Source organism: Aplosporella prunicola (genome assembly GCF_010093885.1).
Source record: "Aplosporella prunicola CBS 121167 unplaced genomic scaffold K452scaffold_39, whole genome shotgun sequence".
NCBI lineage: Eukaryota > Fungi > Ascomycota > Dothideomycetes > Botryosphaeriales > Aplosporellaceae > Aplosporella > Aplosporella prunicola.
The window spans coordinates 12,755-36,531 of record NW_022983567.1 but is presented as its reverse complement, the minus strand read 5'-3'; the positions used below and the strand labels follow the sequence as shown (position 1 = coordinate 36,531).

At 58.0% G+C, this 23,777-nt stretch overlaps 11 protein-coding genes across 11 annotated transcripts; 7 read left to right on the top strand and 4 right to left on the bottom strand.

Moving 5' to 3' along the window:
• Positions 1-531: 531 nt before the first annotated feature.
• K452DRAFT_302463 (uncharacterized protein) lies at positions 532-3,212 on the top strand (the record flags this gene model as incomplete). Its single annotated transcript, XM_033542591.1, has 4 exons — positions 532-548; positions 663-838; positions 962-2,538; positions 2,598-3,212. 4 exons carry the CDS (start codon positions 532-534, stop codon positions 3,210-3,212), a joined length of 2,385 nt encoding a protein of 794 aa, XP_033392486.1.
• Positions 3,213-3,296: 84 nt separating this feature from the next.
• On the top strand, positions 3,297-4,192 carry K452DRAFT_117860 (uncharacterized protein). Its single transcript, XM_033535134.1, has 2 exons — positions 3,297-3,666; positions 3,784-4,192. The coding sequence occupies exons 1-2, from the start codon at positions 3,380-3,382 to the stop codon at positions 4,103-4,105; spliced, it is 609 nt and encodes a 202-aa protein (XP_033392485.1). The 5' UTR covers positions 3,297-3,379; the 3' UTR covers positions 4,106-4,192.
• Positions 4,193-6,824: 2,632 nt separating this feature from the next.
• On the bottom strand, positions 6,825-8,548 carry K452DRAFT_258579 (uncharacterized protein). The gene is made up of 3 exons (XM_033538473.1): positions 8,456-8,548; positions 8,323-8,402; positions 6,825-8,263 (listed from the first exon to the last, which is right to left on the bottom strand). Exons 1-3 carry the CDS (start codon positions 8,504-8,506, stop codon positions 6,952-6,954), a joined length of 1,443 nt encoding a protein of 480 aa, XP_033392484.1. The 5' UTR covers positions 8,507-8,548; the 3' UTR covers positions 6,825-6,951.
• A 320-nt stretch (positions 8,549-8,868) lies between these two features.
• Positions 8,869-10,660, top strand: K452DRAFT_236919 (uncharacterized protein; the record flags this gene model as incomplete). Its single annotated transcript, XM_033537548.1, has 5 exons — positions 8,869-8,949; positions 9,013-9,084; positions 9,136-9,697; positions 9,772-9,985; positions 10,036-10,660. 5 exons carry the CDS (start codon positions 8,869-8,871, stop codon positions 10,658-10,660), a joined length of 1,554 nt encoding a protein of 517 aa, XP_033392483.1.
• A 643-nt stretch (positions 10,661-11,303) lies between these two features.
• Positions 11,304-12,392, top strand: K452DRAFT_117798 (uncharacterized protein). The gene has a single exon (XM_033535131.1). It carries the CDS (start codon positions 11,434-11,436, stop codon positions 12,022-12,024), a length of 591 nt encoding a protein of 196 aa, XP_033392482.1. The 5' UTR covers positions 11,304-11,433; the 3' UTR covers positions 12,025-12,392.
• Positions 12,393-13,883: 1,491 nt separating this feature from the next.
• Positions 13,884-14,548, top strand: K452DRAFT_236911 (uncharacterized protein; the record flags this gene model as incomplete). Its single annotated transcript, XM_033537545.1, has 2 exons — positions 13,884-14,297; positions 14,396-14,548. 2 exons carry the CDS (start codon positions 13,884-13,886, stop codon positions 14,546-14,548), a joined length of 567 nt encoding a protein of 188 aa, XP_033392481.1.
• Positions 14,549-14,644: 96 nt separating this feature from the next.
• K452DRAFT_353789 (uncharacterized protein) lies at positions 14,645-15,817 on the bottom strand (the record flags this gene model as incomplete). The annotated part of the gene is made up of 2 exons (XM_033545844.1): positions 14,645-15,483; positions 15,553-15,817. The coding sequence occupies 2 exons, from the start codon at positions 15,815-15,817 to the stop codon at positions 14,645-14,647; spliced, it is 1,104 nt and encodes a 367-aa protein (XP_033392480.1).
• Positions 15,818-16,266: 449 nt separating this feature from the next.
• On the top strand, positions 16,267-17,361 carry K452DRAFT_322190 (uncharacterized protein). The gene is made up of 4 exons (XM_033544479.1): positions 16,267-16,468; positions 16,530-16,588; positions 16,707-16,825; positions 16,881-17,361. The coding sequence occupies exons 1-4, from the start codon at positions 16,345-16,347 to the stop codon at positions 17,173-17,175; spliced, it is 597 nt and encodes a 198-aa protein (XP_033392479.1). The 5' UTR covers positions 16,267-16,344; the 3' UTR covers positions 17,176-17,361.
• Positions 17,362-17,411: 50 nt separating this feature from the next.
• K452DRAFT_322189 (uncharacterized protein) lies at positions 17,412-18,719 on the bottom strand (the record flags this gene model as incomplete). Its single annotated transcript, XM_033544478.1, has 1 exon — positions 17,412-18,719. The coding sequence occupies one exon, from the start codon at positions 18,717-18,719 to the stop codon at positions 17,832-17,834; it is 888 nt and encodes a 295-aa protein (XP_033392478.1). The 3' UTR covers positions 17,412-17,831.
• A 639-nt stretch (positions 18,720-19,358) lies between these two features.
• On the top strand, positions 19,359-21,141 carry K452DRAFT_236921 (uncharacterized protein; the record flags this gene model as incomplete). Its single annotated transcript, XM_033537549.1, has 2 exons — positions 19,359-19,553; positions 19,636-21,141. 2 exons carry the CDS (start codon positions 19,359-19,361, stop codon positions 21,139-21,141), a joined length of 1,701 nt encoding a protein of 566 aa, XP_033392477.1.
• A 1,085-nt stretch (positions 21,142-22,226) lies between these two features.
• K452DRAFT_353785 (uncharacterized protein) lies at positions 22,227-23,585 on the bottom strand. Its single transcript, XM_033545843.1, has 2 exons — positions 23,261-23,585; positions 22,227-23,218 (listed from the first exon to the last, which is right to left on the bottom strand). The coding sequence occupies exons 1-2, from the start codon at positions 23,479-23,481 to the stop codon at positions 22,417-22,419; spliced, it is 1,023 nt and encodes a 340-aa protein (XP_033392476.1). The 5' UTR covers positions 23,482-23,585; the 3' UTR covers positions 22,227-22,416.
• Positions 23,586-23,777: the final 192 nt, after the last annotated feature.

The following is a 23,777-nucleotide window of genomic DNA, read 5'->3' as shown; positions in this document are numbered from 1 at the left end:
ATCTTTGTTGTTCTGCTGGTAAGCCCCGTCCCCTATGAGAGCCCACCCTGCACGTTCGCGAGACTGTGTGTGTGCGTGTGTGCGTATGTGTTCATAAATCTCATCCCGCTCTAGGCCAGGCTTTCTTGAGCGGCGATTCATTGTTTGGTCTGCTTCGACTTCCCGAAACCTCTGTCGCCATAGACGACAGGCGGCTGCGCTAGTCCAGGTCCAGAGCCGCGGGCCTTCCATTCAAAGACCCCTGCAATCTGCCCAGTCCTATGTGTTTTCCCTCATAGAGCGCGTCAAACCCGCCAGCCGGGAGCATACTTTCGCACCTTTCTTCGAGCTGCGGCACCCTTGGCGACCCGTCACCCACCTGCCTGCAAACAACATTTCTGCCCTCTCCACATTCTCCTCGTGCTTTGCTCGATGCAGTGGGAGACAAGTCCATACCATCTGAGTCCCTTGCATGTCTCAACTCTCCCCAAAGCTTGATAATTGAGCGCGACCCGTCTGAGTCCGGCCGTCCTGACGAGTGGCCTTGCGTTGATGCTACAGATACCCAGGTACGTCGCGAGTCTGACTTTTAGGCTTACCCTCGGCGGCTGCCTATTCGTCACTCCAACACCAATCCGCACCCACCCCGTCACTTCTGCCTGTTGTCCCTGACTCTCGCCTAGCCGAACACCGCCTGGAAAGAGCCTCGAAGCTCCCTTCATCGCCGACCAAGACTGCGATCCCTCCGATAAACCCTTCGGCCAAGACTACGAACGTGGTGCCTTGGCCGACGGTGGACTAAGCGCCGCGCTATTGTCCATGTCCGGCTTCGAAAAGACGCAGGAACCGTACGTGTACGGTGAGTGCGGTTGGCCCATCTGACTTGCCGCTTGCAAGGGCGTTCAGTCACATCCTGGCCCGGATCGTCCCGGGTGGGCACACGTGAGGCCTAGTTTGTTTGACTGACCACCCCCATTCGCAGATTACTCCGCCACAAGACCAAACCCGGAGCAGAGATACCCTAGCTACGCACAGCCTTCATTCGCCGCGCAGTACTCGAGCGCGCAGGCGCGCCAGTCCCATGGTCCTGCGAGCGCCGAACAGATGCCTTTTATCTCTGGGTCCAGCCTCGAGGCGCGTGATGTGCCATATCAGGCCGAATATCCTTCATATATCGCTGCAAGGTCGCGTCATCTGCTCGAAGTAACGAATTACTCGCCTCGAAAAGGCCTGCATGGGGACAGATTCTACGTCTACTTCCGCACTACCACCGACCTCGCTACCCCTCCGACTCAGTTCTTCTCCATCATGTTTGGACACAAGAGGTGCGACGCCACCTGGTCCAAGACCGAAACCCGCGGATCATACCATCAGTACGCTCTGGCCGTCGACATTCCTCCCTTTGACGCCACGGGCTATCTCGATGGCACCGTGCCCCTCCTCCTCAACGTCGACGACGAGTTTGGCCAGAGCCTTGGGGTTTTCGAGGTCGGCGACTTTACTTACGACGATGCATCCAGCTATCAGTCTTACAGCTCCGCCTCGCCCCAGGACATGTCGCGCAAGAGGAAGGTCTCTGCCGACTCGGCCGACTTCTTGCGCTCGCCCCCGAAGCACCTTTCCAGCCAACAGATCCTCCCCGACCGGACGAGGGCGCCAGGCGTCTACTCGACCACTCCTAGCTCGGATTCCTCATATCTCCAGACGCCCACCTCGAGCGCATACTCGTACCCTGGCGCCTTTGACCGCAGCCAGATGCAGTCGAGATCGTACGGCCAGCAATACACGCAACAGGCCCCTCAGAAATCATCGTATCAGTATTCGCCTAGCCTCGGTCTCGTTCATGGCCCGGTCAAGAGCTACATGGCGACCAACTATGGCTCGTACCCACCGATGAGCCAGTCGCTCCGGACCTCTTCATTCCAGCCTGGCAATCTGCTGGCGAGATCGAACGCCATGCCTTCTCCGTCAGCGCTGGTCAACCCGCCGCTCATTAGAACGTCGACGCTGCAGCCTCAGGGCGCCGTGTCTTCGTTCCAACACAGCAGCGCGCAGGCCTTCAACCCCTACGCCATGTATCCCAACTCGAAGGCGAGCCTCAAGATCGAGGGCGACCTCGAGGCCATGGCGGAAGACTGGACGCGCGAGGAGCGGAAAGATAAAAGACGCCTCGTGCAGTTCCGGCGTAAACAGTCCGGTAGCACAATCACAACCACCTTCAAGCCAGTGGCACCGGAAGATCGCGCGCCGCACAGCATCTGCATTAGCTGCATCTGGTGGGAGGAGAAGCAGGAATGCTTTGTCACCAGCGTCGACACGATCTACCTGCTCGAGTCGCTTGTCGCAGTGCGATTCACCGTCGAAGAAAAGAACCGCATCCGGCGGAATCTGGAAGGCTTCCGGCCGCTGACTGTCTCAAAGGCAAAGGCCGAAAGCGAGGAGTTTTTCAAGGTCATCATGGGCTTCCCGAACCCCAAGCCACGGAACATCGAGAAAGACGTCAAAGTGTTCCCTTGGAAGATCTTGTCCCACGCACTCAAGAAGATCATCGGCAAATATGTACGTAGGCGCCTTGGCTCCGCCCCACTCACGGCCTCTCACATGCTAACATGACACAGTCGGCCAGCTACTCCTCGACAGCAGGCGTGCTACCCACGCCCGTGGCCAGCGGGTACGGCAGCGGCCCAGATACCACGGGCGCGGTGGTGGTGGGCGGCAGCGGCACCACCGACCTGCGACACACCGCCTCGCCGCGGTCGGCGACGAGCTCGGCGGCCTCGACGGCCTACGCCTCCAGCATGACCTCGACCGCCCTCTCGCCCGGCATCAAGCCATCACCTGCCCTGGGCGGCGGGCAATCAGCAGGCCCCCCGGACCTGCGCGTGTCGGTCCCGCAGTTGGGCGGCGGCGGGCTGGGGACCTGGCCTAGTGCGCAGCAACAGCAGCAGCAGCAGCAGCAGCAGCAACAACAACAACAGCCGCAGTACGGCGCCACGGCTGCTGCGGCTAGCCTGACGGGCGCCACGGGTGGCGGAAGCGGCGGCGGAGGCGCCCGTGGCGGCTCCTGGGATTTTACGACGTACATGGACGCGTCGCCGGCGTCGGCGACGGGCGCGACATCGACGACAGCCCAAGGCTACCAGGATACGGGCGACGCGTATCAGCAATATGGAGGCACGGGCGGCGGCGGAGGAGGAGGAGGGGTCGGGGGTCAGCGGACCTCGCGCGCCTGAGCGTGACGACCCGGCCGGCCCTGCTGATGTGGGTGGTGTGGGTGATGCAGCCAGCAAGCAAGCAAGCATGCTTTGCGTTTTGGTTGCGTTGGGCGCGCACGGTAGCAGGCCGGGTGATCGCCCGCGGCGCCGGGGGCATGGGGGAGGAGCCAACCTGAGCACTGATCATGCGCCCGCGCGGTCCCGCGGCCCCGGCCGCGTCACTAGGCCGCTTTGGGCAAGGCACCATCAAGCTCGCTCGCTCTTCCTTGCGAACAGGCAGGCCGACTGATCTGATTGTTCACGCGGCTGCCTTCCGACTTACCTGCCTACCTGCCTGCCTACCGTCACTGCGCCTGCCGCCTACCGCCTACCGCTGCCGCCTACCGCCTGCCCGCTTGCGTCCCTGCCTACCCTACCCTACCCTACCCGTCCCGTCTCGTCACACACACACACGCTCGCAGACCCTCGATAGGTTCGTCGCGACGCGATTCCCCTGCCCCCTCCCCCTCTCTCTTCGTCGCTTTCGTCCAGGCTAGGCCAGGCCAGACGCACCGCTAGCTATGCTATCTCTGATCACTCGGATCCTTAGGTCGTCTCGTCTCGTCTCGCTTCGCTTCGGCGAGCACCCCATCCATTTCCATGGCATGGCACGCGGCTGGCGCGGTAGTGATGGTGGTAGCGGTAGCGGCAGCGATACTCCTAGTGATGGCAGCACCTATCTACCTACCCTTGTCCTTGATGCTTTGTGCTTTGGTTCGTTCTCTTCGGTTTATTACCTAGCACACACACACACTTGCACGTTTACATTCACGTTCACGTTCACGCGCGCATCATCACTACCACCACTGCTACTGCCCCTTCGTCTTTTGTCTGTCTGTCTGGCTGGCTGGCTGTCACGAGCGTTTGATTGATTGATTGGTTGCGATTAGCAACTGCTGCAGCAGCAGTTTCATGTATCAGTTATCGGGTATCTGCTATAGTGAGTGAGCATTTTATTAGCATGGCGGCACGGTCGGTCGGTTGGTTGGGCTGGGTGGGTTGAGTTGAGTTGGGCGCGGAATGGCACATCATGGCATGGTACTAGATGATGAAGGAAGGACGGAACGAACGAGGGGACGGATGGACGGACGGACATACGTTTGGTGTTGGATGGATGCTCAATGCGGTACTTGGTACTTTTTTCTCTTCTTCTTTCTCTTCTTCTTCTTCTCTTGCCATCGCCTCCTCCCCCCTTCCTATCTACACCCGATATCACCGGGATGGAACAGGAACAACGGAGGTGGCTCTTTCTGAGATTCAGGCTTTGTCCGGTATCGATATCGGTATTGGTATTGATTGGTGTCGGTGTTGCGGTTGCGGCTTGGGGTGTTGTGGTGTTGGGGCCGGCTGGTGTTGCGGATCGGATCGGTGTTGGCGGTGTTTGGCGGTAGAAGGGGATTTGGTGCAGCGGGGTTGTTTGGCTTTGGCTTTGTTTCTTGGATACCTACTTAGCTATGTACTGATGGTTATGCTACGCGTTGCTTGTTACTTGTTACTTGTTCAACTGTTTGGTCTAGGGTGTGGTGTGGTGCGGTGTTGGCTGTTCTTCTGCTTTTGATAGGTACGTGGGGTTTGGTTGTGGCGATGGTAGTGGTAGTGGGGGGTGGGTGATGGCCACGAATCTTCTTGTTCTTTTTATTTTTTATTTTTTTATTTTCCTTTTTCTTTTTCTTTTGCTTTTGCTTTGATGCTGTTCTGCTTCTTTACCTTAAAGGGCTTTGGCGCTTGCTTGTGTGCTTGCTTGAGTAAGACTTAAGAGAGAGAAAAGCGGGAGCCGGGAGGTCTGTTGGGTTGGGCTTTTGGTTGGAGCTGTTGGTTGGAGGAGGAGCTGGCAGTGGAGGAGGGTTATAGTATAGTATGTGAGTGTGGGGGGTTATGGTTGTATTTATCTATCCTTTTAACTATGCTATATCTTCCCGTAGTAGTATAGGTCTAGGTATATAGACTATTCTTATACTCTTAGAGCTTACTCTCGCGTTCTTATATATATCTTTCTGTCTCGTTCGTGTCCCGTTAGGCAGAGAGTTTCGTGTCCTCTAGTGTTTTTATTTATAGTTATATATCTTTATGAAATAGCTTTATCCTTCATATTTACTTTTCTATAGGTTCTATTATACAGTATCTTTTGTTTTCATGGATAGTTAGCGACTACTTATATTATTTTATAGTTAGGGTATGCAAAACAAATGCTAGCGGGACTATAGATGTATTTGCGGTATACTGCTTCCGCTGCGTACTCGGGTATCTCGACGTATCTATAATATGATACTAGAGGGCAAAGCACTTACCTGCTTATGCAGCTCAGGCGGAGCCGCATCCATCCATCCACCCCAACCACTACCCAGGTACCATAGCACGGCTGCTTACGACCCGCCAGCCGGTTAGCGATGAGACATACATACAGTGCCTACTGCATCCACGCGGCCTAAGCTTCTGACCTTGTTTGGATAAGCTGCTTACCTATCTGCCTGCTTCCTGCAGCCTGGAGCATAACCACACACACCTGCCTGCCGATAAGTAGGTACCGAGGTAAGCCCTGATGCTGGATCCGTCATCACCACCACCACCACCACCAGGCACCAGCAACGCGCGCGCCCTCGACACTGCCAGCTTTTTCCTCGGCACGCAATCGACTCCACTAACTTAGCCCGTTGCGGGGCGCAGCGGCACCGGCGTTGGGCGGGTGCAGCCGAGCGGCGCCGATCGCCGCCCCGGTCCGGTCCGGGGGCCGCTGTCAGATGGCAGATGTCATGCGCGGGCAGCCTGCCTGCCAGATGCTTATGAGGCCGTACTTGTGTATGTACGTGTATATATGGGGGGGTAGGCTATCGTGACGATAGTGACGACTCGAAAGCCTACCCCCAACGACGACGTCAAGAAAGTACCTACCTAAGTGATGCCCCAACCCAGCCCAACCCACCTAGGCACAAGCCGCAAGCCATGACACAGGAAGCAGCAGCACGATAAGCGGCTCCCACGGCCTCGGGACGCGGGCGCCGTCCAGGCATACCTAGGTACCCAGGAGCCTAAGAGGAAACCCAAGAGGAAGCCCAAGAGGAAACCTGCCGAAGTAGGAGTAGCTTGGGTACAGGACATAGGTAGGTGGGAAGCACGCTGCACGTCGTCACATGCGGGCGCCAGCCGACCGACTGATGTATGCATGCGCTAGAGTGGGCTTCCCGCCCATCCACACCGGCGTAACTGGGTAGTTAGGAGTAGTTACTCTGCACCGGGGCAGGCAGGCGGGCGCACATACACCCCGGCACAGGCGCCGCCGCAACGGTTGCGCTACTGCGGCTGCTGCTTTGTTCATGCTTGACGTGCTTGACGCTGCGCTTGGGTGCCTTGCCTGGCCTGGCCTGGGCTCTGCTGGTGCTGGTGCTGGTGCTGCCGCTTGCTGGGAACACAAGCATCCTTGCCAGAAAAAAGTAAACATGCGAAAACAGAACTAAACTAAACCCATTTGCCCCATAGAGTTACAAACTGACAGTGACCCGCCTGCCCTGCCTGCCTGACTGACTGATTGTCTGATTCTACCCAAAGCGCCGAAAAATCACACAGGTGTGGAAATGAAAGCTACGACTGGTCATACCCCCCCCCCCCCCCTCCTCCTCCTCTCTCTTCCTCTCTCGCTTTCTCGTTTTCTCGCTTTTCCCCTTTCCTCCCCCTCCCCCTTCCCCCTTTCCTTGCCCCCCTCCCTGCCTCCTCCCTTCCAGATTTAATAATCAAACCGATCTGGCAGCACAAGCGGCGCGACCAGGCTCCACGTGTAGATGGCGTAGCACGCCCACGCGCTCAGAATCTTCGCCCAGCTGGCCCAGTACGTGCGGCCCACGGCGACGAAGCCGTCGTTCTCGGCCGCGGGGTCAAAGTTCATCGTCAGCAGCGTCGCCACCCACGCCGTCGCCAGCAGGAAGATGATGTGGAACAGCGAGTAGTTGTACTGCGTGCTGCTGCGCTCGTCGTCGCGTGCCGCGCCGTCGCCCGCGTCCGACTCGTCGTCGTCATCGTCGTCCAGCGCGCTCGCCGGCAAGCTGCCGCTCTCCACCGCCGCCCGCAGCGCCGCGTTGCGCATCTCGCGCCGGCTTTCCGGCTGCGTCGTCACCAGCCCGTGCTCGTAGTCGTCTGTTGCGACGGCCGAGTAGGGGTTTCCTTGCGCGCCGAGAGCCAGGCCGTACGTCGCCGAGCGCGTCGTCGTGTAGGCCACGGCCACGAACGTTACCACGGCGCCGACGATGATGCTGGCTCTGCGCGTGCCACGTGCCCGCACGAGAGGGTTGCAGTGCTTGTCGTCGGGCTCCATTCCAACGGCTGACATGGTGAGATAGGTGCAATAGATGGCGACCATGGCGGACTGCGCGAGACCAGCGCGCGGGTTAACCTCCTGGACGGCCGGGTGGACCGAGACGATGGCGGCGATAATCATCAGGACCAGGTTGACCGTGATGGCCGCCTGGTTCATGGAGCAGCCACCCGAGGCGAAGAAGACATACATGACGATAGTCATGGCCAGCGACGCCACGTACATGAGTGCCGTTGAGCCGATGAGGAGCCAAGTCCATGCCCGGGATCCGTTGGTCTCGATCTTGTCTTGGCAATACTCGGCCCAGTTGTGCGCAAGGTCGACGAGAAGGATGAGGCCGAGCAGGAGGAAGAGGATGGCGCCGATGATGGCCAGGTAGCTGCCCCAGGTCACGAAGAAGCCCTCGGGAATGAGGAAGCTCAGCACAATGAGACCGAACCATGCGATAATCTTGGGGCCCCAGAAACCGTTCTGGATGGGCGCACGGCCGTCCTTGGATGATCTGACGCCAAGCAGAATTATGGCCAGGATAGCGTGAAAGGTGCCGAGAGCGAAGTTGATGCGGTGAACGGCGACATAGCCATAACAGTCGCTGTCGCCGCACTTGAAGTCCATGTAGTCGAGCGTGAGATTTTGCAGCTTCTTGATGGCCCAATCAGTGAGCATGATCCACGACACGATCGAGTTGACGAGAAGGATGAGGGCGTAGGCGATGCGCGTGGCCATGCTGCAGTCGCGTTAGCACAGGCGGGTAGGCAGATATGCGGCGTGAGGTAGCATGCGAACCTGTTCTGGCATTTGCCGCATGCGCTGCAGACGGCGGAGCATGTCGCCGCACCGCAGCATGAGGCAGCAAAGGTCGCGAGCTGTGCGAGAGGGAGAGTCAGTAAAGGGCGGGCAAGGTAGACGAAAAACTTACGCCGCCGATGCTGGGCAGGGCCAGAAAGGGCAGAGACAGAGCCGCGCCCATGGTGAGTGGATGAGGATGGAAGTTTGTCGGGTGGAAGGGTTGACGATGCTGCAGCAGTACGTACGTCGGCGGAGCCCAAAAGCTTGGCTTCGCGTGCACGTCAGACATTATCTCCGCTCGCGCCGCAAAGGCCTCGTAATGCCAATTGCATGCCAATCCCTCTCAGGCCCTCATTGCTCAGGAGCTTCTCCACAAATGAACCGTTTTAATCGTCTCTGATCCCCGGGGTCCTGGCCCCTCCCAGTTGCCAGATAGCTCTTCCGCCCTGTCTCCGACTCCCGACTCCGCCTCTTGATGCTCCCGTAACCGGCCACCATTTCCACTCCATTCAGGGTCATTGCCCTGCTACCTTCCTAACCATGATGGACGAACGGAGCCACCGCTTTGCCCGCATCCTATCCGTCGTGGGTGCTGCAGTCGTCGCGTTAGCTTGCGGGACCAACGTGCGTTGCTGCCAGCCTTGTACTCCTAAACCCTCTCTCTCTCTCTAACCTCGTCTTACCTAGTACGCGTACTCGGCATGGGCGCCGCAATACGCCGAGAGGCTCCAGCTCTCTACTACCCAGAGCAACTTGATCGTGAGCACCCCGGACCTCCCCCGCTAGCCGAACAATTGCTGAGAAGGACAGGGTGTTGCTGGCAACATCGGCATGTATGCTTCTGGTATACCGGTGGGCATGCTGGTCGATAGGAGTGGACCACGACCACCCGCGCTACTTGGCGCGGCATGCCTGGCACTCGGATACTATCCGCTTCAGAAAGCCTTCGAGAACGGCCCCGGCTCCATGAGCGTATTCCTCATGTGCTTCTTAAACTTCTTGACCGGAGTGGGCAGCTGCTCCGCATCTTCAGCTGCTCTCAAAACCGCCGCATTGAACTGGCCGCACCACCGCGGAACAGCCACGGCTTTCCCTCTCTCAGCATTTGGCCTCAGTGCCCTGTTCTTCACCACACTCTCAAACTTCGCCTTCCCAGGAGACACCTCCAGCTTTCTTTTGATGCTCTCGGTGGCTACCTTTTGTATGATTTTCGTCGGCATGTTTTTCCTTCAGGTTGTCAAGGGCCCGGCGTCATATACCGCTCTTCCAGGAGGGGAGAGGCCAGGCCATACCCGTAACATTTCGAGTTCTTTCCAGCGCCCAAAGTCCAGGGATAGCGATTACGTTGGCAAAGGCGCGCAGCAAGAAAGAGGTAAGAGACTTTTTCCGTTTTTCACCATCTGTCCTCCATCCCTGGACAGCTACCAATCCATGACTCCGCAGAAGACGAGGTGCAGATTCGTCCTCAATCATCGGCGTCCGATAGAACCTCCCTTATGTCCGAAACTGGGGATATATCTCCAGAAGACGACACCAAAAGTCATGGTAACCACTCACATCGAGCAGAAATTTCAGGTCTTGCGCTGCTTCGCACCGTTGAATGTTGGCAACTCTTCATTCTGCTAGGCCTTTTGACGGGCGTTGGTTTGATGACAATCAAGTGAGTTTGTTGAAAGCCGCTCTCTCGTATGTGACGCTAAACTACTACAGCAATATCGGCCACGATTCCACGGCGCTCTGGTCCCACTACGATGACAGCGTCTCCAAGGAATTCATCGCGTCAAAGCAACTCTTGCACGTCTCCATCATTTCCTTTGGTTCTTTTCTTGGACGCCTGGGCTCTGGGATCGGGTCGGACTTCCTCGTGAAAAACCTGAACATGTCGCGCTTTTGGTGCCTCGTGACGTCTGCATCCGTCTTCACCCTGGCCCAATTCACAGCCATAAACATAGAGAACCCGACGCATCTCTGGATCGTCAGCACGCTCACCGGGCTCGCTTACGGAGCCCTGTTCGGCGTGTTCCCGGCTGTAGTCGCCGACGCGTTCGGCGTGAACGTCATGACGCAGAACTGGGGTTTCATGACGCTGTCGCCTGTGATCAGCGGGAACATCTTCAACCTGTGCTACGGGCGGGTGTACGACCACCACTCGACGGAGCTGGACGGCGGCCAAAGAGAGTGCACCGAGGGCCTTGACTGCTACCGTGGAGCCTACGGGATTACGTTTGCGGCAAGCTTGATCGGCCTGCTGGTCACGTTATGGAGCATCCGGCATGAGCACCGGGTCAAAAGGAAAGAGCGAGAAGAAATTGAGTTTGGCAGCCACGACGCCTGAGCGCGGCGGCAGCACCAGCAGCAGCAGCAGCAGCAGTAGCAGCGGCAGCGGCGGCGGCGCGCGTCGGAGAATTGTTCCGTTTCTTGCTTGCATGATGGGCGTAGGGCATTGTCAGGCAGCTGTGGCAACGGCGAAGCCGATGGTGGGCTGCACGATGATGGAGGGGGGGGGGGGGCGCCGCCTTGAGACATTCAACATGCAACCGCCTTTGTTCTGCAGCATTCCCTATTCCCTGGGCGACGGCGGCGGCGACAGCAGCGAGCGAGCGAACGAGGGCGAGAGAGATGGCGCGCGCGCTCGCGTGCACACGGCGCGGGCATTGAGACAGCAAACTTTCTGCAGCCATGGGGCACGGCGGCTAGGCTGTGCCCTGAGCACTGTGGTTCTCGTCACATTCCGGCACGGCGGAGCAGGCAGGCAGGTTTCAAACGCCGAATCGGCCGCCGCGGCCGTTTTCACGCAACATTCCTTTCTTCTCGATCTTGGTTTTCTGGACCTTGTTCCTTGTGTCATTTTGTGGCGTTTTTTATCTGAGACCTGGGGTTGACTAGTGTAGGGGCAGGGTGGGCGGCACGGTGAGGCAAGCAACGGGGAGGGAGAGGGAGAGGGAGGGGGAGAGCGGGTACGGCACCTATCTCCCTAGGTAGGGGGGGAGATTGGGTCGGGTTCGGGCTCGGCTGGGTAAGGTTGGGTCGGGCGCTGCTTCCCTCCTCTCTCTCTCTTCTCAGCAAAGGCGGGAAAGCAGAGCAAAGGAAGGGAAATGGGGGCGAGACATGGAATTATTCGGGGGGCGGGCAGGGAGACTAACTCCAGGCAGGCAGGCAGGCAGGCTCTCAGCGATGGAAGTGAGGGGCGAGAGGGGGAGGGAGTGTGCGACTATATCACACCCTCTCACACGCCCACCGCACAGGCACACGCGCGCGCACTCTCTTTGCCCCCCCGGCGGCTTTTTTTCTGACAGGTGCCACAGCAACGCCCCGGTGTGTCGGGCGCGAGACCCGCCCGCGGAGCACCGCTGCCTCTTCTGGGAGAGGAGGGCAGAGGGCGGAAAAAGCATTGCTTTGCCTTCCTGCTGCTGTATGCTTGAGCGTCTGCTGCTCGATGGGCTGGGCTTGCGGGGAGGGCGCACAAGCGCGTCTGCGTGTGTGTGTGCGTGGGCTCGGCGCCCTGGCGCTGGGAAGCTGCCTGGGGGTTGGTGCTTTGTGATTGCTTTTTCTTTTTTCCTTTTTCTTTTTCTTGCTTGCTTGCTTCTTTGCTTGCTTTGCTTGCTTCGTTTTGCTTGTTTGCTTTGCTTTACTTGCTTACTTTCGGCTTTTGGCGCTGGGCTTTGGGCGCGAGGCGAGCAAGCGCGCGAGGCGCTGTGAGCGGTCAAGATGCTGTGGCTGTGGCTGTGACTGTGGCAGTGGCAGTGTTGGTGTCGGTATCGGTGTGGTGTTTGGGCTCGCTCTCGCTCTCGCTGGGTCGTTTGTCCGTTTGTTTGTCCGTTTGCTTGTTTGCTTGTTTGTTCGTTTGGCTGTTTGGCTGTTCGTGTGCATCTGCTGCATAGTTAGGTACGCATGTCCGGTCGTGGATAGATAGGGATACCCTGAATCAGCGATTTTTGTATTTCGGCTTGTTCGCGGAGTACTACGGGATACGTAGAAATAGATCTCAGTTCTTTATTTTTATTATTTTTATCATCTTTTACCGTTTTACTTTTTTCGGAGATCGTCTTATTTTCCTGCTTGCAAGTGTCGTGGAGCGGTGGCGGTGGCGCCCGTTGGTGTGCCTTTTGGTAGTGGTGGTGGTGGTGGTGCGTTTGGTCGTGCTGCTGCTACTGCTGCTATTGTTGTTTGCGGCCGCTTGGTGCCGATGCTGCTGCTGCTGCTGCTGCTGCTGCTGCTGCTGCTGCTGATGCCGCGTGACTGCGGCTTTTTGGGAGAGGGGTTAGGCCCGGTGCTGCTGGGGGTGCGTTACCTGGTGGCTGGAAATTTGGCGCTGATTGGGATGGGCGGTGTAGGGTGCGGGCGCTGGGCGCTGGGCGCTGGGCGCTGAGGGCTGGGGGTTTAGGCGGGGTTGGGGGCGGGGAGGAGCGGCTTTCGCTGCGTGCGTGTGAGGCGCTTTGGGGGCGGCTGCTTGGGTTGATTGGGGATGTTGTTTGTTTGTACGTGTTGGTGGAGAGCGTGGTCAGCGTGGTGGGTTTGCTAATTTCTGTTGTTGGCGCGTGGTCTGAAGTGCAGAAATACTACCGACGCGCTTTATATATAAAGATGGTGTGTGGAGTTGGAGTCTATATTCCAAAGTGGGGACCGGATATAAATAAGAGGCATTCAAGCATTCCTGGCGTTCTTTTATGCTACAGCTCGGTATGCCGTCAGTTTCCACCTAGCAATTGGTGGCTGCGACATTGTCCGGTTCCTCATGAAGGGTTTTGGTTCCAGGGGGCCAGGAATTCGTCTTTTATGAGAACGATTCCCAAACGAAGCCGTAGAGGCACAATATGACACTGATTATGTCACTGATCGTGTTTGATGAACAGCATCAGCTTCGCGTGGAGTGGGAGATCACCGTTTCGTGATGGTGTCAAATGGCAACACGTACCTCTAAGCTCCGATACTGAGGTTTCTCGAATTTTGCAAGGCGGATACTTCAATAACTTCAGGATTAGTAAAGCCCCTAAGCAGGTGTTTTTGCTATGCAAACAGCCTTATGGGCAGTAAGTTGGATCATTAACTTTAAGCTGCTGGTTAGGTGATTGGTGCCTACTACCGCGGCTTTTATATTTGATTTCTTCAAGTCTACTTCGGTCCGTAGAAGATTTCTGTGTCTTGGAATTGGAGCTGACTGGAAACTTGAATTGCCTTCACATTTGCATGGCAAAGACTGAGCGTTGTGAAGACAGGAAGTATTTTCAGGGCCGTTCCTAGTGAAGTTTGTAATTGATTAGAATAGAAAAGGTACCGTATACAAAGAATTTGAACACCACAAAGCCTGATGAAGTAATAGCCAAGTTTTAGTTCACAGTGAATATATATGGTCCTGGGTAGGTACCTAGGTACGCAGCCCCAACCGGAGCGGCCACGACAAAACCCCCGAGCCACCCGACCCGATCTCGGCCCGCGATGCCCGCGCACGCCGCCGCGTTTTCGCGTCCACGACGACGACGACGACGACGACCCCACCTCCACACATAGCACGACGAACCACGCGCGCGTCTCAACAACACAGCAACATGGCGCGCCTGATGCCACAGTTCCGGGTCTTCGCCTCGCACTTCACCTACACAGCGTATTGCACCGCAGTCGGCCTCAGCGCATGGATATGGGTGCGCGACAACGTGTACGAGGTCAGCGGCGTCGACGGGCCCAGCATGGCGCCGACGCTGTCGCCCAGCTTCCACGAAACCGGCCGCATGGACCGCCTGCTTATGGACCGTCTGCATTGTCGCGACTTTCGCCGTGGTGACATCGTTTCGTTTCATGCCCCGCATAGGCCCGACCAGCTGAGTGTTAAGCGCGTCGTTGGCATGCCTGGCGATACTGTGCTTGTGCGCGCCAAGCGCTGGCAGGGCAGTCGTAGGGTTACGCTCCCGTATAATCATGTCTGGGTTGAGGGCGATAATTGGAGGAATACGGTGGATAGTAATGATTTTGGGCCGGTAAGTCTTGTTGCTGCTGCTGCTGCTGCTGCGGGCTTGAGGCTGTGATGGTGCTTGGGAGCTTCTGTTGAATGTGGTTGCTGACTTATGGCTTGCAGTTGCCCATTGGTTTGATCAATGGCAAGGCTAGGTATATTGTCTGGCCGCTCAGCAGATGGGGCAAAATACCGGACCCTGAGAGCTTCACGACGTATTCGAAGGTTTTGCCGGCGGCTACGAAACCGTCGCTTCCGGATATTTACGAGGATTGAAGGGCTTGTTTGATAACTGCTTGCTTCATGCACAGCCCATGCCTGGGAACATACGCTTAAGCCCTCACCGGAATGCTATCTAGGGAAAGGTATCCTTTACTTCTTCAGGATTTTTTCCACCTCCGCGCACACGGCGTCCGTTACCTCCTGTGTGTTGCTCGAGCCACTGAGGTCTTTGGTCCGGACACCAGCACCCGTCACGTTCTCTATGGCCTTCATCAAGACGTCAGCAGCCTCCTCTGCGCCCAACCATCTGACCATTTCTGCGGCGCTCCAGAATGCGCCGACCGGGTTCGCAATGCCCTTTCCAGCAATATCCGGGGCGCTGCCGTGGATTGGCTCGAACATGCTAGGGTTCTTCCTTGTGGGGTCAAGGTTGCTCGACGGCGCGATGCCAATGCTACCAGAAAGTGCCGCTGCAAGATCGGACAGGATGTCCGCATGCAAGTTCGTGGCAACGATGGTGTCCAGCGTCTCGGGATGAAGCACCATGCGCACGGTCATGGCGTCAACGAGCATCTTGTCATGCTCGACGTCGGGATATTCCTTGGCCACCTCGTAGAAGACCCTGTCCCAAAGCACCATTCCGTGGCGCTGGGCGTTGCTCTTGGTGACCATGGTCAACTTCTTGCGAGGGCGGGAACGCGCCGTCTCAAAGGCGAAGCGCGTGATGCGCTCGATGCCAACTTGGGTAAAGATGGAGACCTCGGTAGCTACAGCGTGCGGAGAATGCTCATGTGACGTTCCGCCCTGACCGCTGTACTCTCCTTCACTATTCTCGCGCACAATGACCCAGTCGAGATCGTCGCGGCTGCAGTTGGCAAGAGGAGAAGACGTGCCGGCCAGGATGCGGGTTGGACGCACGTTGACATATTGGTTGAGGGCTTTGCGGATCGGTAAGATGAGACCCCAGAGGGAAATGTGGTCGGGGACATCTTTCAACCGTCAGTCAAGGTAGGTACGGAAAGAATGCCCTTTCGGGCTAGCGCTATTGGAAGACGTACTGGGCCAGCCAACGGCGCCGAAGTAGATAGCATCATGCTTCTTCAATTGCTCCAGCCCATCCTCGGGCATGTACCAGCCCCTCTCCAGATAGTTCTTGCTGCTCCAGTCGAAGTGTGTGAAGTCGAATTGGAACGTGCCGTGAGCGTCGGCCAGCTTCTGCAGCACCTGGACGGCGGCTTGCGTGATCTCGGTACCTATGCCGTCACCGGGGATTGAAGCAATGCGGTAGAAGGGCTTAACGCTGTGGACGGTGCTCGGAGACATGATGGTGGCCAATTAAAGAGAAACAGACTATGGGGGAATTGCGATTGCCGGTGGAAGTTACGTAGAGAGAGGAGGGCGAGCAGACATGGTATATATATGGCGTGCGGAGAGGCAGGTAGAACGGCTCAATGATGTACCGCAGGTGCGACGGGTGTACTTTGAGCCTACCTATCCTTGTAACTATGCCAGTGATATGGACAGCCGGTGGTGTTTTGCCGGCAGGCAGTTATGCGGAGTTATGCTCAGGTGTGCATAAAGGACGGTGACGAATTGTGAGGCGATCGGCCAGCTGAGGCTGTTTCATCGGCCACGGCACACGCAACCAGCAGTCAGGACCCCGCAACGATTCGCGCGGGCAGCCCCACCTGCTTGATCGAGCCACACCGCCCGCGTAGCTCGAGGGGCTCGCCCAGACGACCTGCCTTAATTCTTGAACACATCTCCTCTGTCCCAACCCTCTCTCACTTCCAAACTTCTCACTCTTCTCAATCACTTCAATCCACTCAACCAATTCCACTTCACTCACAATGTCCACCTTCTTCGATACCCTCGGCAAGTCCTTCGTTGACGTTCCCGTCGACGCCGCCAACGACAATGCCATCCACACCACCGAGTTCCTCGACGCTGCCGAGTCCCTGACCACCCTCTTCGGTGCGTTCTTTTGCCATCTCTAGCTGCTGCTTTGAGAGCTCGTACTGACAGTAGCTTGCAGATGTCCTGGGCTCTGCTGCCTTCAAGCCCGTCAAGTCTGATATGACCGGCAACATCAAGGTACATTTCTCCGCCGATCCCCGTCGAACCACCACCGCCGCCGCCGCCCATCTCGAACACATATATAACCTAGAGACGCTCTTTCCGAGAGGACATACCGCTGACGCATTCTACACAGAAAATCCGTGACCGCCAGGTCGCTCAGCCCGGCGAGAGCCAGACCCTCCAGGAACTCGTCGTCAACGAGATCAAGGAGAAGAAGCACACTGCTGCGGAAGGTCTTCTGTGGCTGACCCGGTAAAGATTACCCAGCTCCATAATTGTACTATTTAAGCTAACTGACACGTCGCAGTGGCCTCGACTTCACGGCGCAGTCGCTCCGCGCCAACGTCAACAACCCGTCGGAGGAGCTGTCGGACTCGTTCCGCAGCGCGTACGGCAACACGCTCAAGCCGCACCACTCGTTCGTCATCAAGCCCATCTTCAGCGCCGCCATGAGCGCCACGCCCTACCGCAAGGACTTCTACGCCAAGCTCGGCGAGGACCAGGCCAAGGTCACCGAGCAGCTCGAGCAGTGGCTCGCCGCGCTCGAGAAGAACGTCGCCATCATCAAGGCCTTTGAGGAGAAGAAGGAGGCTAAGTGGTAAATCTCGCCGTCCAACCTTCGGATATCTTGCTTGGGATAGGCGGGCGTGGAAATTATGCATGTATCCTTCAGCGTCAGCATTGAGCGCTATCAAATCAAATCAATCTTGAAGCCAATCATCGTCTTCGCTGTTTCTGTGATTTGTACGGTTCTTATGCGTGCATACCCGGAATGATAGCGCTGGTACAACTCTGGACAGAGTAGTCTCCGAGTTCGACCGGGTGCAAGGCTACTCCGGCTCTCAACAACAGCCCATCGTCCGAACCATCACCTCCTGATGTATTCCTGTGCTCTCATGAGCCCCACCCATCGTACATTCGTCTTTCAACCTTGCGTAGATAGATAAGCCCACCTCTGCAACTACATAAACGTAGTGCTGCGTATTTCTGGTGCCTCTTTTGAACCCATACCGTAGAGCTCGTGTTCCAACAGTTGGTATGCTGAACAAGTAAGGGGGATCCGGTCCGGTCCGGTCCGGCCTCCGAGAGAATACATGGAGCTCACTACACTCCCCCGGTCCACCGCTCGGTCTCTTTTTTGAGCATCCTATACCGCACATGCGAACCCCAATGCGATTGCCATGCCGCAATTTTTCGAGCCCAAAAAACTCCGCCCAATGCAAAACGAATAACATCCAACCACGCCAGCCCCAGCCTCTTACTCACCCATATCAACATCAACCGCATCCATAGGTTCCCTCGGCTCCTGCGCCTCATGATACTGAATCGCATCATCAATATAGCTCAAAATCGCCGAGACGCTGTCCTCATCCTGGACGTCGAGCTGCAGAAACGAGACCATGCTAAAATCGTCAATAAGCTGGGCGACGGCCCTATTCAGGCGCTGAAACGACGCGCCGGCCATGACATTCTGGGTAGCCGCGGGATCGGGGTCGGCGCTATCGCCGGGCTGCTCGAAGGCCAGTTTCCGGGAGGGGTCATCGTCCAACAGGCCGACGTCGGGGTCGATGAAGCGCTTGAGCTCGCGCTTGGCGACGGTGTGTTTGACGAGGTCCATCTTGCTCAGGATGTTGATATGGGGCATTTCGAGCATGAGCATGGCGCTCATAGCGGAGAGGGTGCCGGCGAAGAACTTTGCGTGGTCGACGATGAAGGTGGCTTCGAGGAGGTAGGCGGCGCAGAGGTTGATGTTCAGCGAGCCACGCGTGAGGGACTTCACCAGGGTCGGCAGGATGGGCACGTGCGTGTACAATTCGATCTGGCCGGGCATGTCGATCACGATGAGGTATTCCTCGGTCACGTCCTCGAGCGGCTCGGTCAGGAAGTCGAGGTTCTCGAGCAGGAACTCGAAGCAGTAGATCAGGCCGCCGTTGGGGCCCAGCCCCATCTCCTCCATGACGTCTTCCAGGCTGATGAGGTCTTTGATGTCGATGTCCGGCTCGTACGCAAAGTCTTCGGCTGCCGGGTCCAGGTTGACGTAGTAGCAGGAGCGCTTGTTGGCGCGTAGGTGCTGGATTAGCGACGAGCAGAAGGTCGACTTCCCCGCCCCGGCGGGGCCCATCACGAGCGTGCCGAACTTGCTCATCCTGCCTGCGTTTGCTGGTGCGGGCTGTTGTGTTTGGAATTCCAGTCGGAGGACTGAGTGACGGCGGGGCGGCGCGCGCGGCGGTGAGGAAATGCACCGCGGCAGAATGTTGACGCTAGTGGAAGCTTTACTAAGCCACCCGCGGCGGTCGCAATTGGCAGAACGTGCCTTCTCGCCCGCACCATCATCATCGCGACTTGTGTGAACTGCTTGCCAACCGACAGTGTGCGTGAGCGTTTTAGCGGCGCACAAGTCTTTCGCTCGAGCTTTCGATTTTCCTTCCCCGCGGCCTTTAAATGAGCCACTTCTACGCGTCCACCGCCACCCAAACCACGTAGACAACCCGAAAGCAGCCAGCGTCTTCGCGCAACTATTCCACTGAGGAACATATCAAACCTGCTCCTTCACCACCAAACGGACCCACAGCGCCCTTACAACCCCTTGTCGCCAGCGACCTCTGCGCCACGCACCTTCACCATGGCGACGCTCGCGGACGAGCTCTTGAACGACTTTGAAGAGTCCGGCGACGAGAATGAGGAGGAGAGGAGCGGCGAGCTCGCCGCCAACGACGGCCTCACGCCGCCAGCGGCTGTCAATAGTGGCCTGAAGAAGCAGGCGAGCACCGGTGAAGATGGTAGCATGGAGCTCGACGACGACGAGGAAGCGGTCGAGGAAGACGAAGAGATGATGGCCGCCGCATCTGCTCCCGACGGTCGCGAAGCACCAGAGGACGAGGAGGAGGCGAAAGCCAGGGTGGAGAAGATGCAGCTGGGCGGCGTCAACGACGTGCGCAGCGTGGCCGGTCTGATGAAGACGCTGCAGCCCGTCATGGAGGTTAGTGCATCTCCGCCCCTCTGTTCCTGTATACAATTTACATTGTGAGAAAAACAGTCCTGACGTGCCTCGCCGTCCACAGAAAATAGCCCACTACCAAGAGCTGCCGCCGGAGCAGCAGACCAGAAACTTTGGAAACATCGAAGACAACCCGGAGTACAAGCTCCTCACCCAATCAAACACCCTCTCGACGTCGATAGACAGCGAGATCATCCTGGTGCACAAATTCATCCGCGATCATTACTCGGTCCGCTTCCCTGAGCTCGAGACTCTGATTACCAACCCGCTCGACTATGCCAAGACGGTTGCCATTGTCGGCAATGGACCCATGGAGGATATTAAGAGCATTTCGTCTTCCTCCAACAACCTGGTTGGACAGCCGCTCAGAGCCGTGCTGGACGGCCCGTCTATGATGGTCGTGACCGTCGAGGCCACCACGTCCCAAGGACGCGAATTGACGGAAGCGGAGCTGCAGACTGTGATGAAGGCATGCGAAATGACGATGCAGCTCGACAAGGCGAAGAGGGTATTGACCGAATACGTGCAATCGCGCATGAACCTGTTTGCACCTAACCTCACAGCGCTAATTGGGTCCCTGACCGCGGCGCAACTCCTGAACTACACGGGAGGCATCAAGGGCCTGTCGAAGACGCCCGCCTGCAACATTGCGCCACTCGGATCCAAGAAGGCTTCGGGTACCGGATTTGCGACGAATGTCGGCGTACGCCACCAAGGCTTCCTGTACAACTCTCCCATCATCCGGAACATACCCAGCGACCTGAAGAAACAGGCCATGCGAATCGTGTCGGCCAAAATCGTGCTCGCAGCCCGTGTCGACAGCATCCACGGCACGCCCGACGGCTCGACAGGCGAAGACCTCAAGCAGCAATGTCTAGAGCGACTCGACAAGCTCACGGAGCCGCCACCGAACAAGGGCGTGCGCGCGCTCCCCGCCCCAGATGACAAGCCCAGCCGCAAGCGCGGCGGCCGGCGCGCCCGCAAAGCCAAGGAAGCAACGGCCATGACGGAGCTGCGCAAAGCACAGAACCGCATGGCGTTTGGCAAGGAGGAGCAAGAGGTGGGCTACGGCACGGGCGAGGGCACCAAGGGCCTCGGCATGATCGGGCAGGGCACCGACGGCCGCATCCGCTCACAGCAAATCGACCAGCGCACCAAAGCCAAGCTGTCGAAGAAGAACCCTGGATGGGGCGGCGCGACGCCCGCGTCAGGCACGGCATCGTCGATCCGCGGCGGAGTGGGCGGCGGCGCGGGCAGCGGCAGCGTCAGCGTCCTCCGCGGGCAGGGCCTGCGCACTTCTGGTGTTGGCGCCGGCGCGGCGGGAGGCACCGCGTCTACGATTGCGTTTACCCCCGTGCAGGGCCTGGAGCTGGTGGACCCGAAGGTGCGCGAGGAGATGAATCGGAAGAGGAAGGCTGAGGAGGACCGCTGGTTTAGTGGCGGGACTTTTACCCAGATTGCGGGGTCGGCCGGTGGCGGTCAGCAGCCGCAGACGAAGGTGGATGCGGCGGGGTTTAAGGTGCCTACGCTGCCGGCGAAGAAGGCGAAGGTGGATGAGGGAGGGAAGTGAGTTTGTGTGGGGGAGAGAGAGAGAGTGTGTGTGTGTGTGGGTGAGTGAGTGAGTGGGTGGTGGAGAGAACTGCACGCCACCCATATACATACCACCATCACCTTCATGGGCGGCGTTTGGGCGTGGTAGGTAGGCATGAATAGGTGCATGAAGGCACACTTAGGTAGTTACTGGCTTGCCTGCTTGGTGGTAATGCTAGCAGGGAGTACAGTATCAAACACAAAGGCTACGACTACGACTGCGAATACTGCTTTCGCTAGTAAGTCGGTAGATATAGTAGTAGCACACCTCAGGCAGGCAGACCACCTACGCTGGCTTGCTTCTTCGTATCAGATCAGATCGAATCAGATCAGATCAGATTGTATTGGATCGGATCAGATTACCAAACTCCCTTGGAAATGAAGGTAAATAGGTATGTATGGATGGTACAGAGCAATGATGAGTTAATTCATTGAAACAGTTAGAAGACTACCTATCAAACAGCAGCAGTGTTAAATTTGATTGTGATCAATGGTCTCAGCCGCAACTGGGAGTAGTCCTCCGCTACCATCTCCTAATCCTTTCGTCATTTTTCCTTTCTTCGCCCAGAAGCCAAAAGGGACATTGCAACCAACTAAACCCCTCTCCCATGTACATACGTACTCCCTCTAGCATAGCATACCATAACATAGCATAGCTAGCATAGCGAGGCGTTCATACCCCATCTGCTTCGCAGTGCTAGTAGCTGTACATACTTTGCTCGGCTCTGGGCTACTGCTGCTGTGACATGACTATGACTACGACCGTGACTATGACCGTCTTTGACATCGACGACGACGACGCTGCCCTACTGTGGGTGGTGGGTGGTGAATGGAGGGTGAGCTGAGCTGGGCTGGGCTGAGGCAATGCGTGCGTGTGTGCGTTTGTTCGTGCTACTGCGGGCGGCGTGAGGGATTGAGCGTGTGTGTGTGTGTGTGTGTGTGTGTGTGTCATTCCTTGCCCTGCGCGGTTGAAGTTGCTCGCTCGCTTGGGTTTGTGCTGTGCTGCGTGCGCGCTTTGGTGGGCTTACTGGTTTGTTGGCAGGCTAGCTAGCTAGCTGGTTGGATGCTTGCAGGCGGGGGTGGTAGCGTGGTTGGGGTTGGTTGGGTATGGCTGTCGGTAGTGACAGTGGTCGTGGTGTTGTGGTGGTGGTGGTTGTCGTCGTGTGCTGGAAGCCTGCGGCGCCAGCATACCGTCTCGGGGGTATATATAAAGAAAAGAAACGCGCAAACGGCATTGAGGGAGGCAGGGCACGAACTACCGCCTACTGCGCCCCGCAGCGCCGCGCTTCGCGCCGCGGCCGCCTCTCCTACCACCGCGCGCGCCGCGACCACTCCCCCGCTCCGGTGGCGAAGAATCCTCGTCTTCCTCCTCCTCCTCGGAGCTCTCCTCTTCTTCCTCGTCTTCTTCGTCCTCGTCCTCGTCCTCGTCCTCTGGATCTGTCGACTGCGCTTTCGGCGCACCGCGGCCTCTGCCTCCTCCGCCGGCTCCACCGCCCCGTCCCCGGCCCCCCGCTGCTTTACCTCCGCGCCCTCCTGCCCCTCCTGCCCCTGCGCCTGCGCGCCCCTTGGTGACAGGCGTGCTGCGCCCGCCTTCGTCGGCTGAGACGTGCCCCGCGAGGAGCTCGTCCTGCTCCAGCAGCGTGGGCAATATATCGCCAACCCGAGCGAGCAGCTCGGGGCACGCAGGCGGGCTGACACTGCGCACAGCAGCAGCAGCGGCGGCAGCCGCAGCCGCAGAGGCCTTACTCTTCTTCCTGGCGCCAGCGCCGCGAGCAGGCTTGGTGCTGCTGCCGCCATGTTCAGGCTCGAGCTCCGCCTCCTCGGCCGCATCGGTCGCGATACGGCGGTCCCACAACAGCTGGGCGAACTCGTCGTCCGGCAGGCGGAACCACGGGCCATCGGCGGCGTTTGCGTCGGGTTCGGGGCCGGGCGCGCGCGGCCGCTCCGCCACGTCCGGCCAGCCGAGCAGGGAGTGGGCGTTTTCGCGCTCGTCGAGCGCGTCCAGATCGTATAGCTGGCTGAGCTTGCGCCAGATGCCGGGGATCCGCGTGTGTGCGCTGCCGCGGCCCTGGTAGCTGAAGCCCTCGCGGCTCATCGACGATGCGATCTGGATCATGTGGATGTGCTTGTGCACGCCTGTCGGCTTCCATCGGATGATGCTTTTGTAAAGCGAGGTTTCTTGGTCATCGGTCCATGGGTCGGTGAGTAGGTCCAAGGGGATCATGGTCGGTGGTGGGAGGTCTTTGTTCGGCGTCTTGGAGGGCGTTGAGGCGCGCGGCGTCGAGACGGCCGTCGGTTTGGCTCGTTTCTTGGGTGGCATGGTGGCAATTGCGGGCGTTGCGCTGTCTGGTTTCCTTGGTGATTTTAGGGGGTGGATAATTGGTTCAGTGGCTTTGTGTGGGGTTCGACGACGCGTCGCAGTCGCGTTGGAGCTGGTGTTGAGATGGAGGGGAGCTTGAGCTGTGGAGCAAGACGTAGAGCTAATTGGGCCCTAGCGCTAAACCTTTTTCAGAGGCAATCGGCTTGTTGGCGATATCCTCTTTCACGTGAGAGAAGACCAGATCGGGAAGCCAGACGAAACACTAACAAAGCTCACCATAGACAAGCCACCCATAA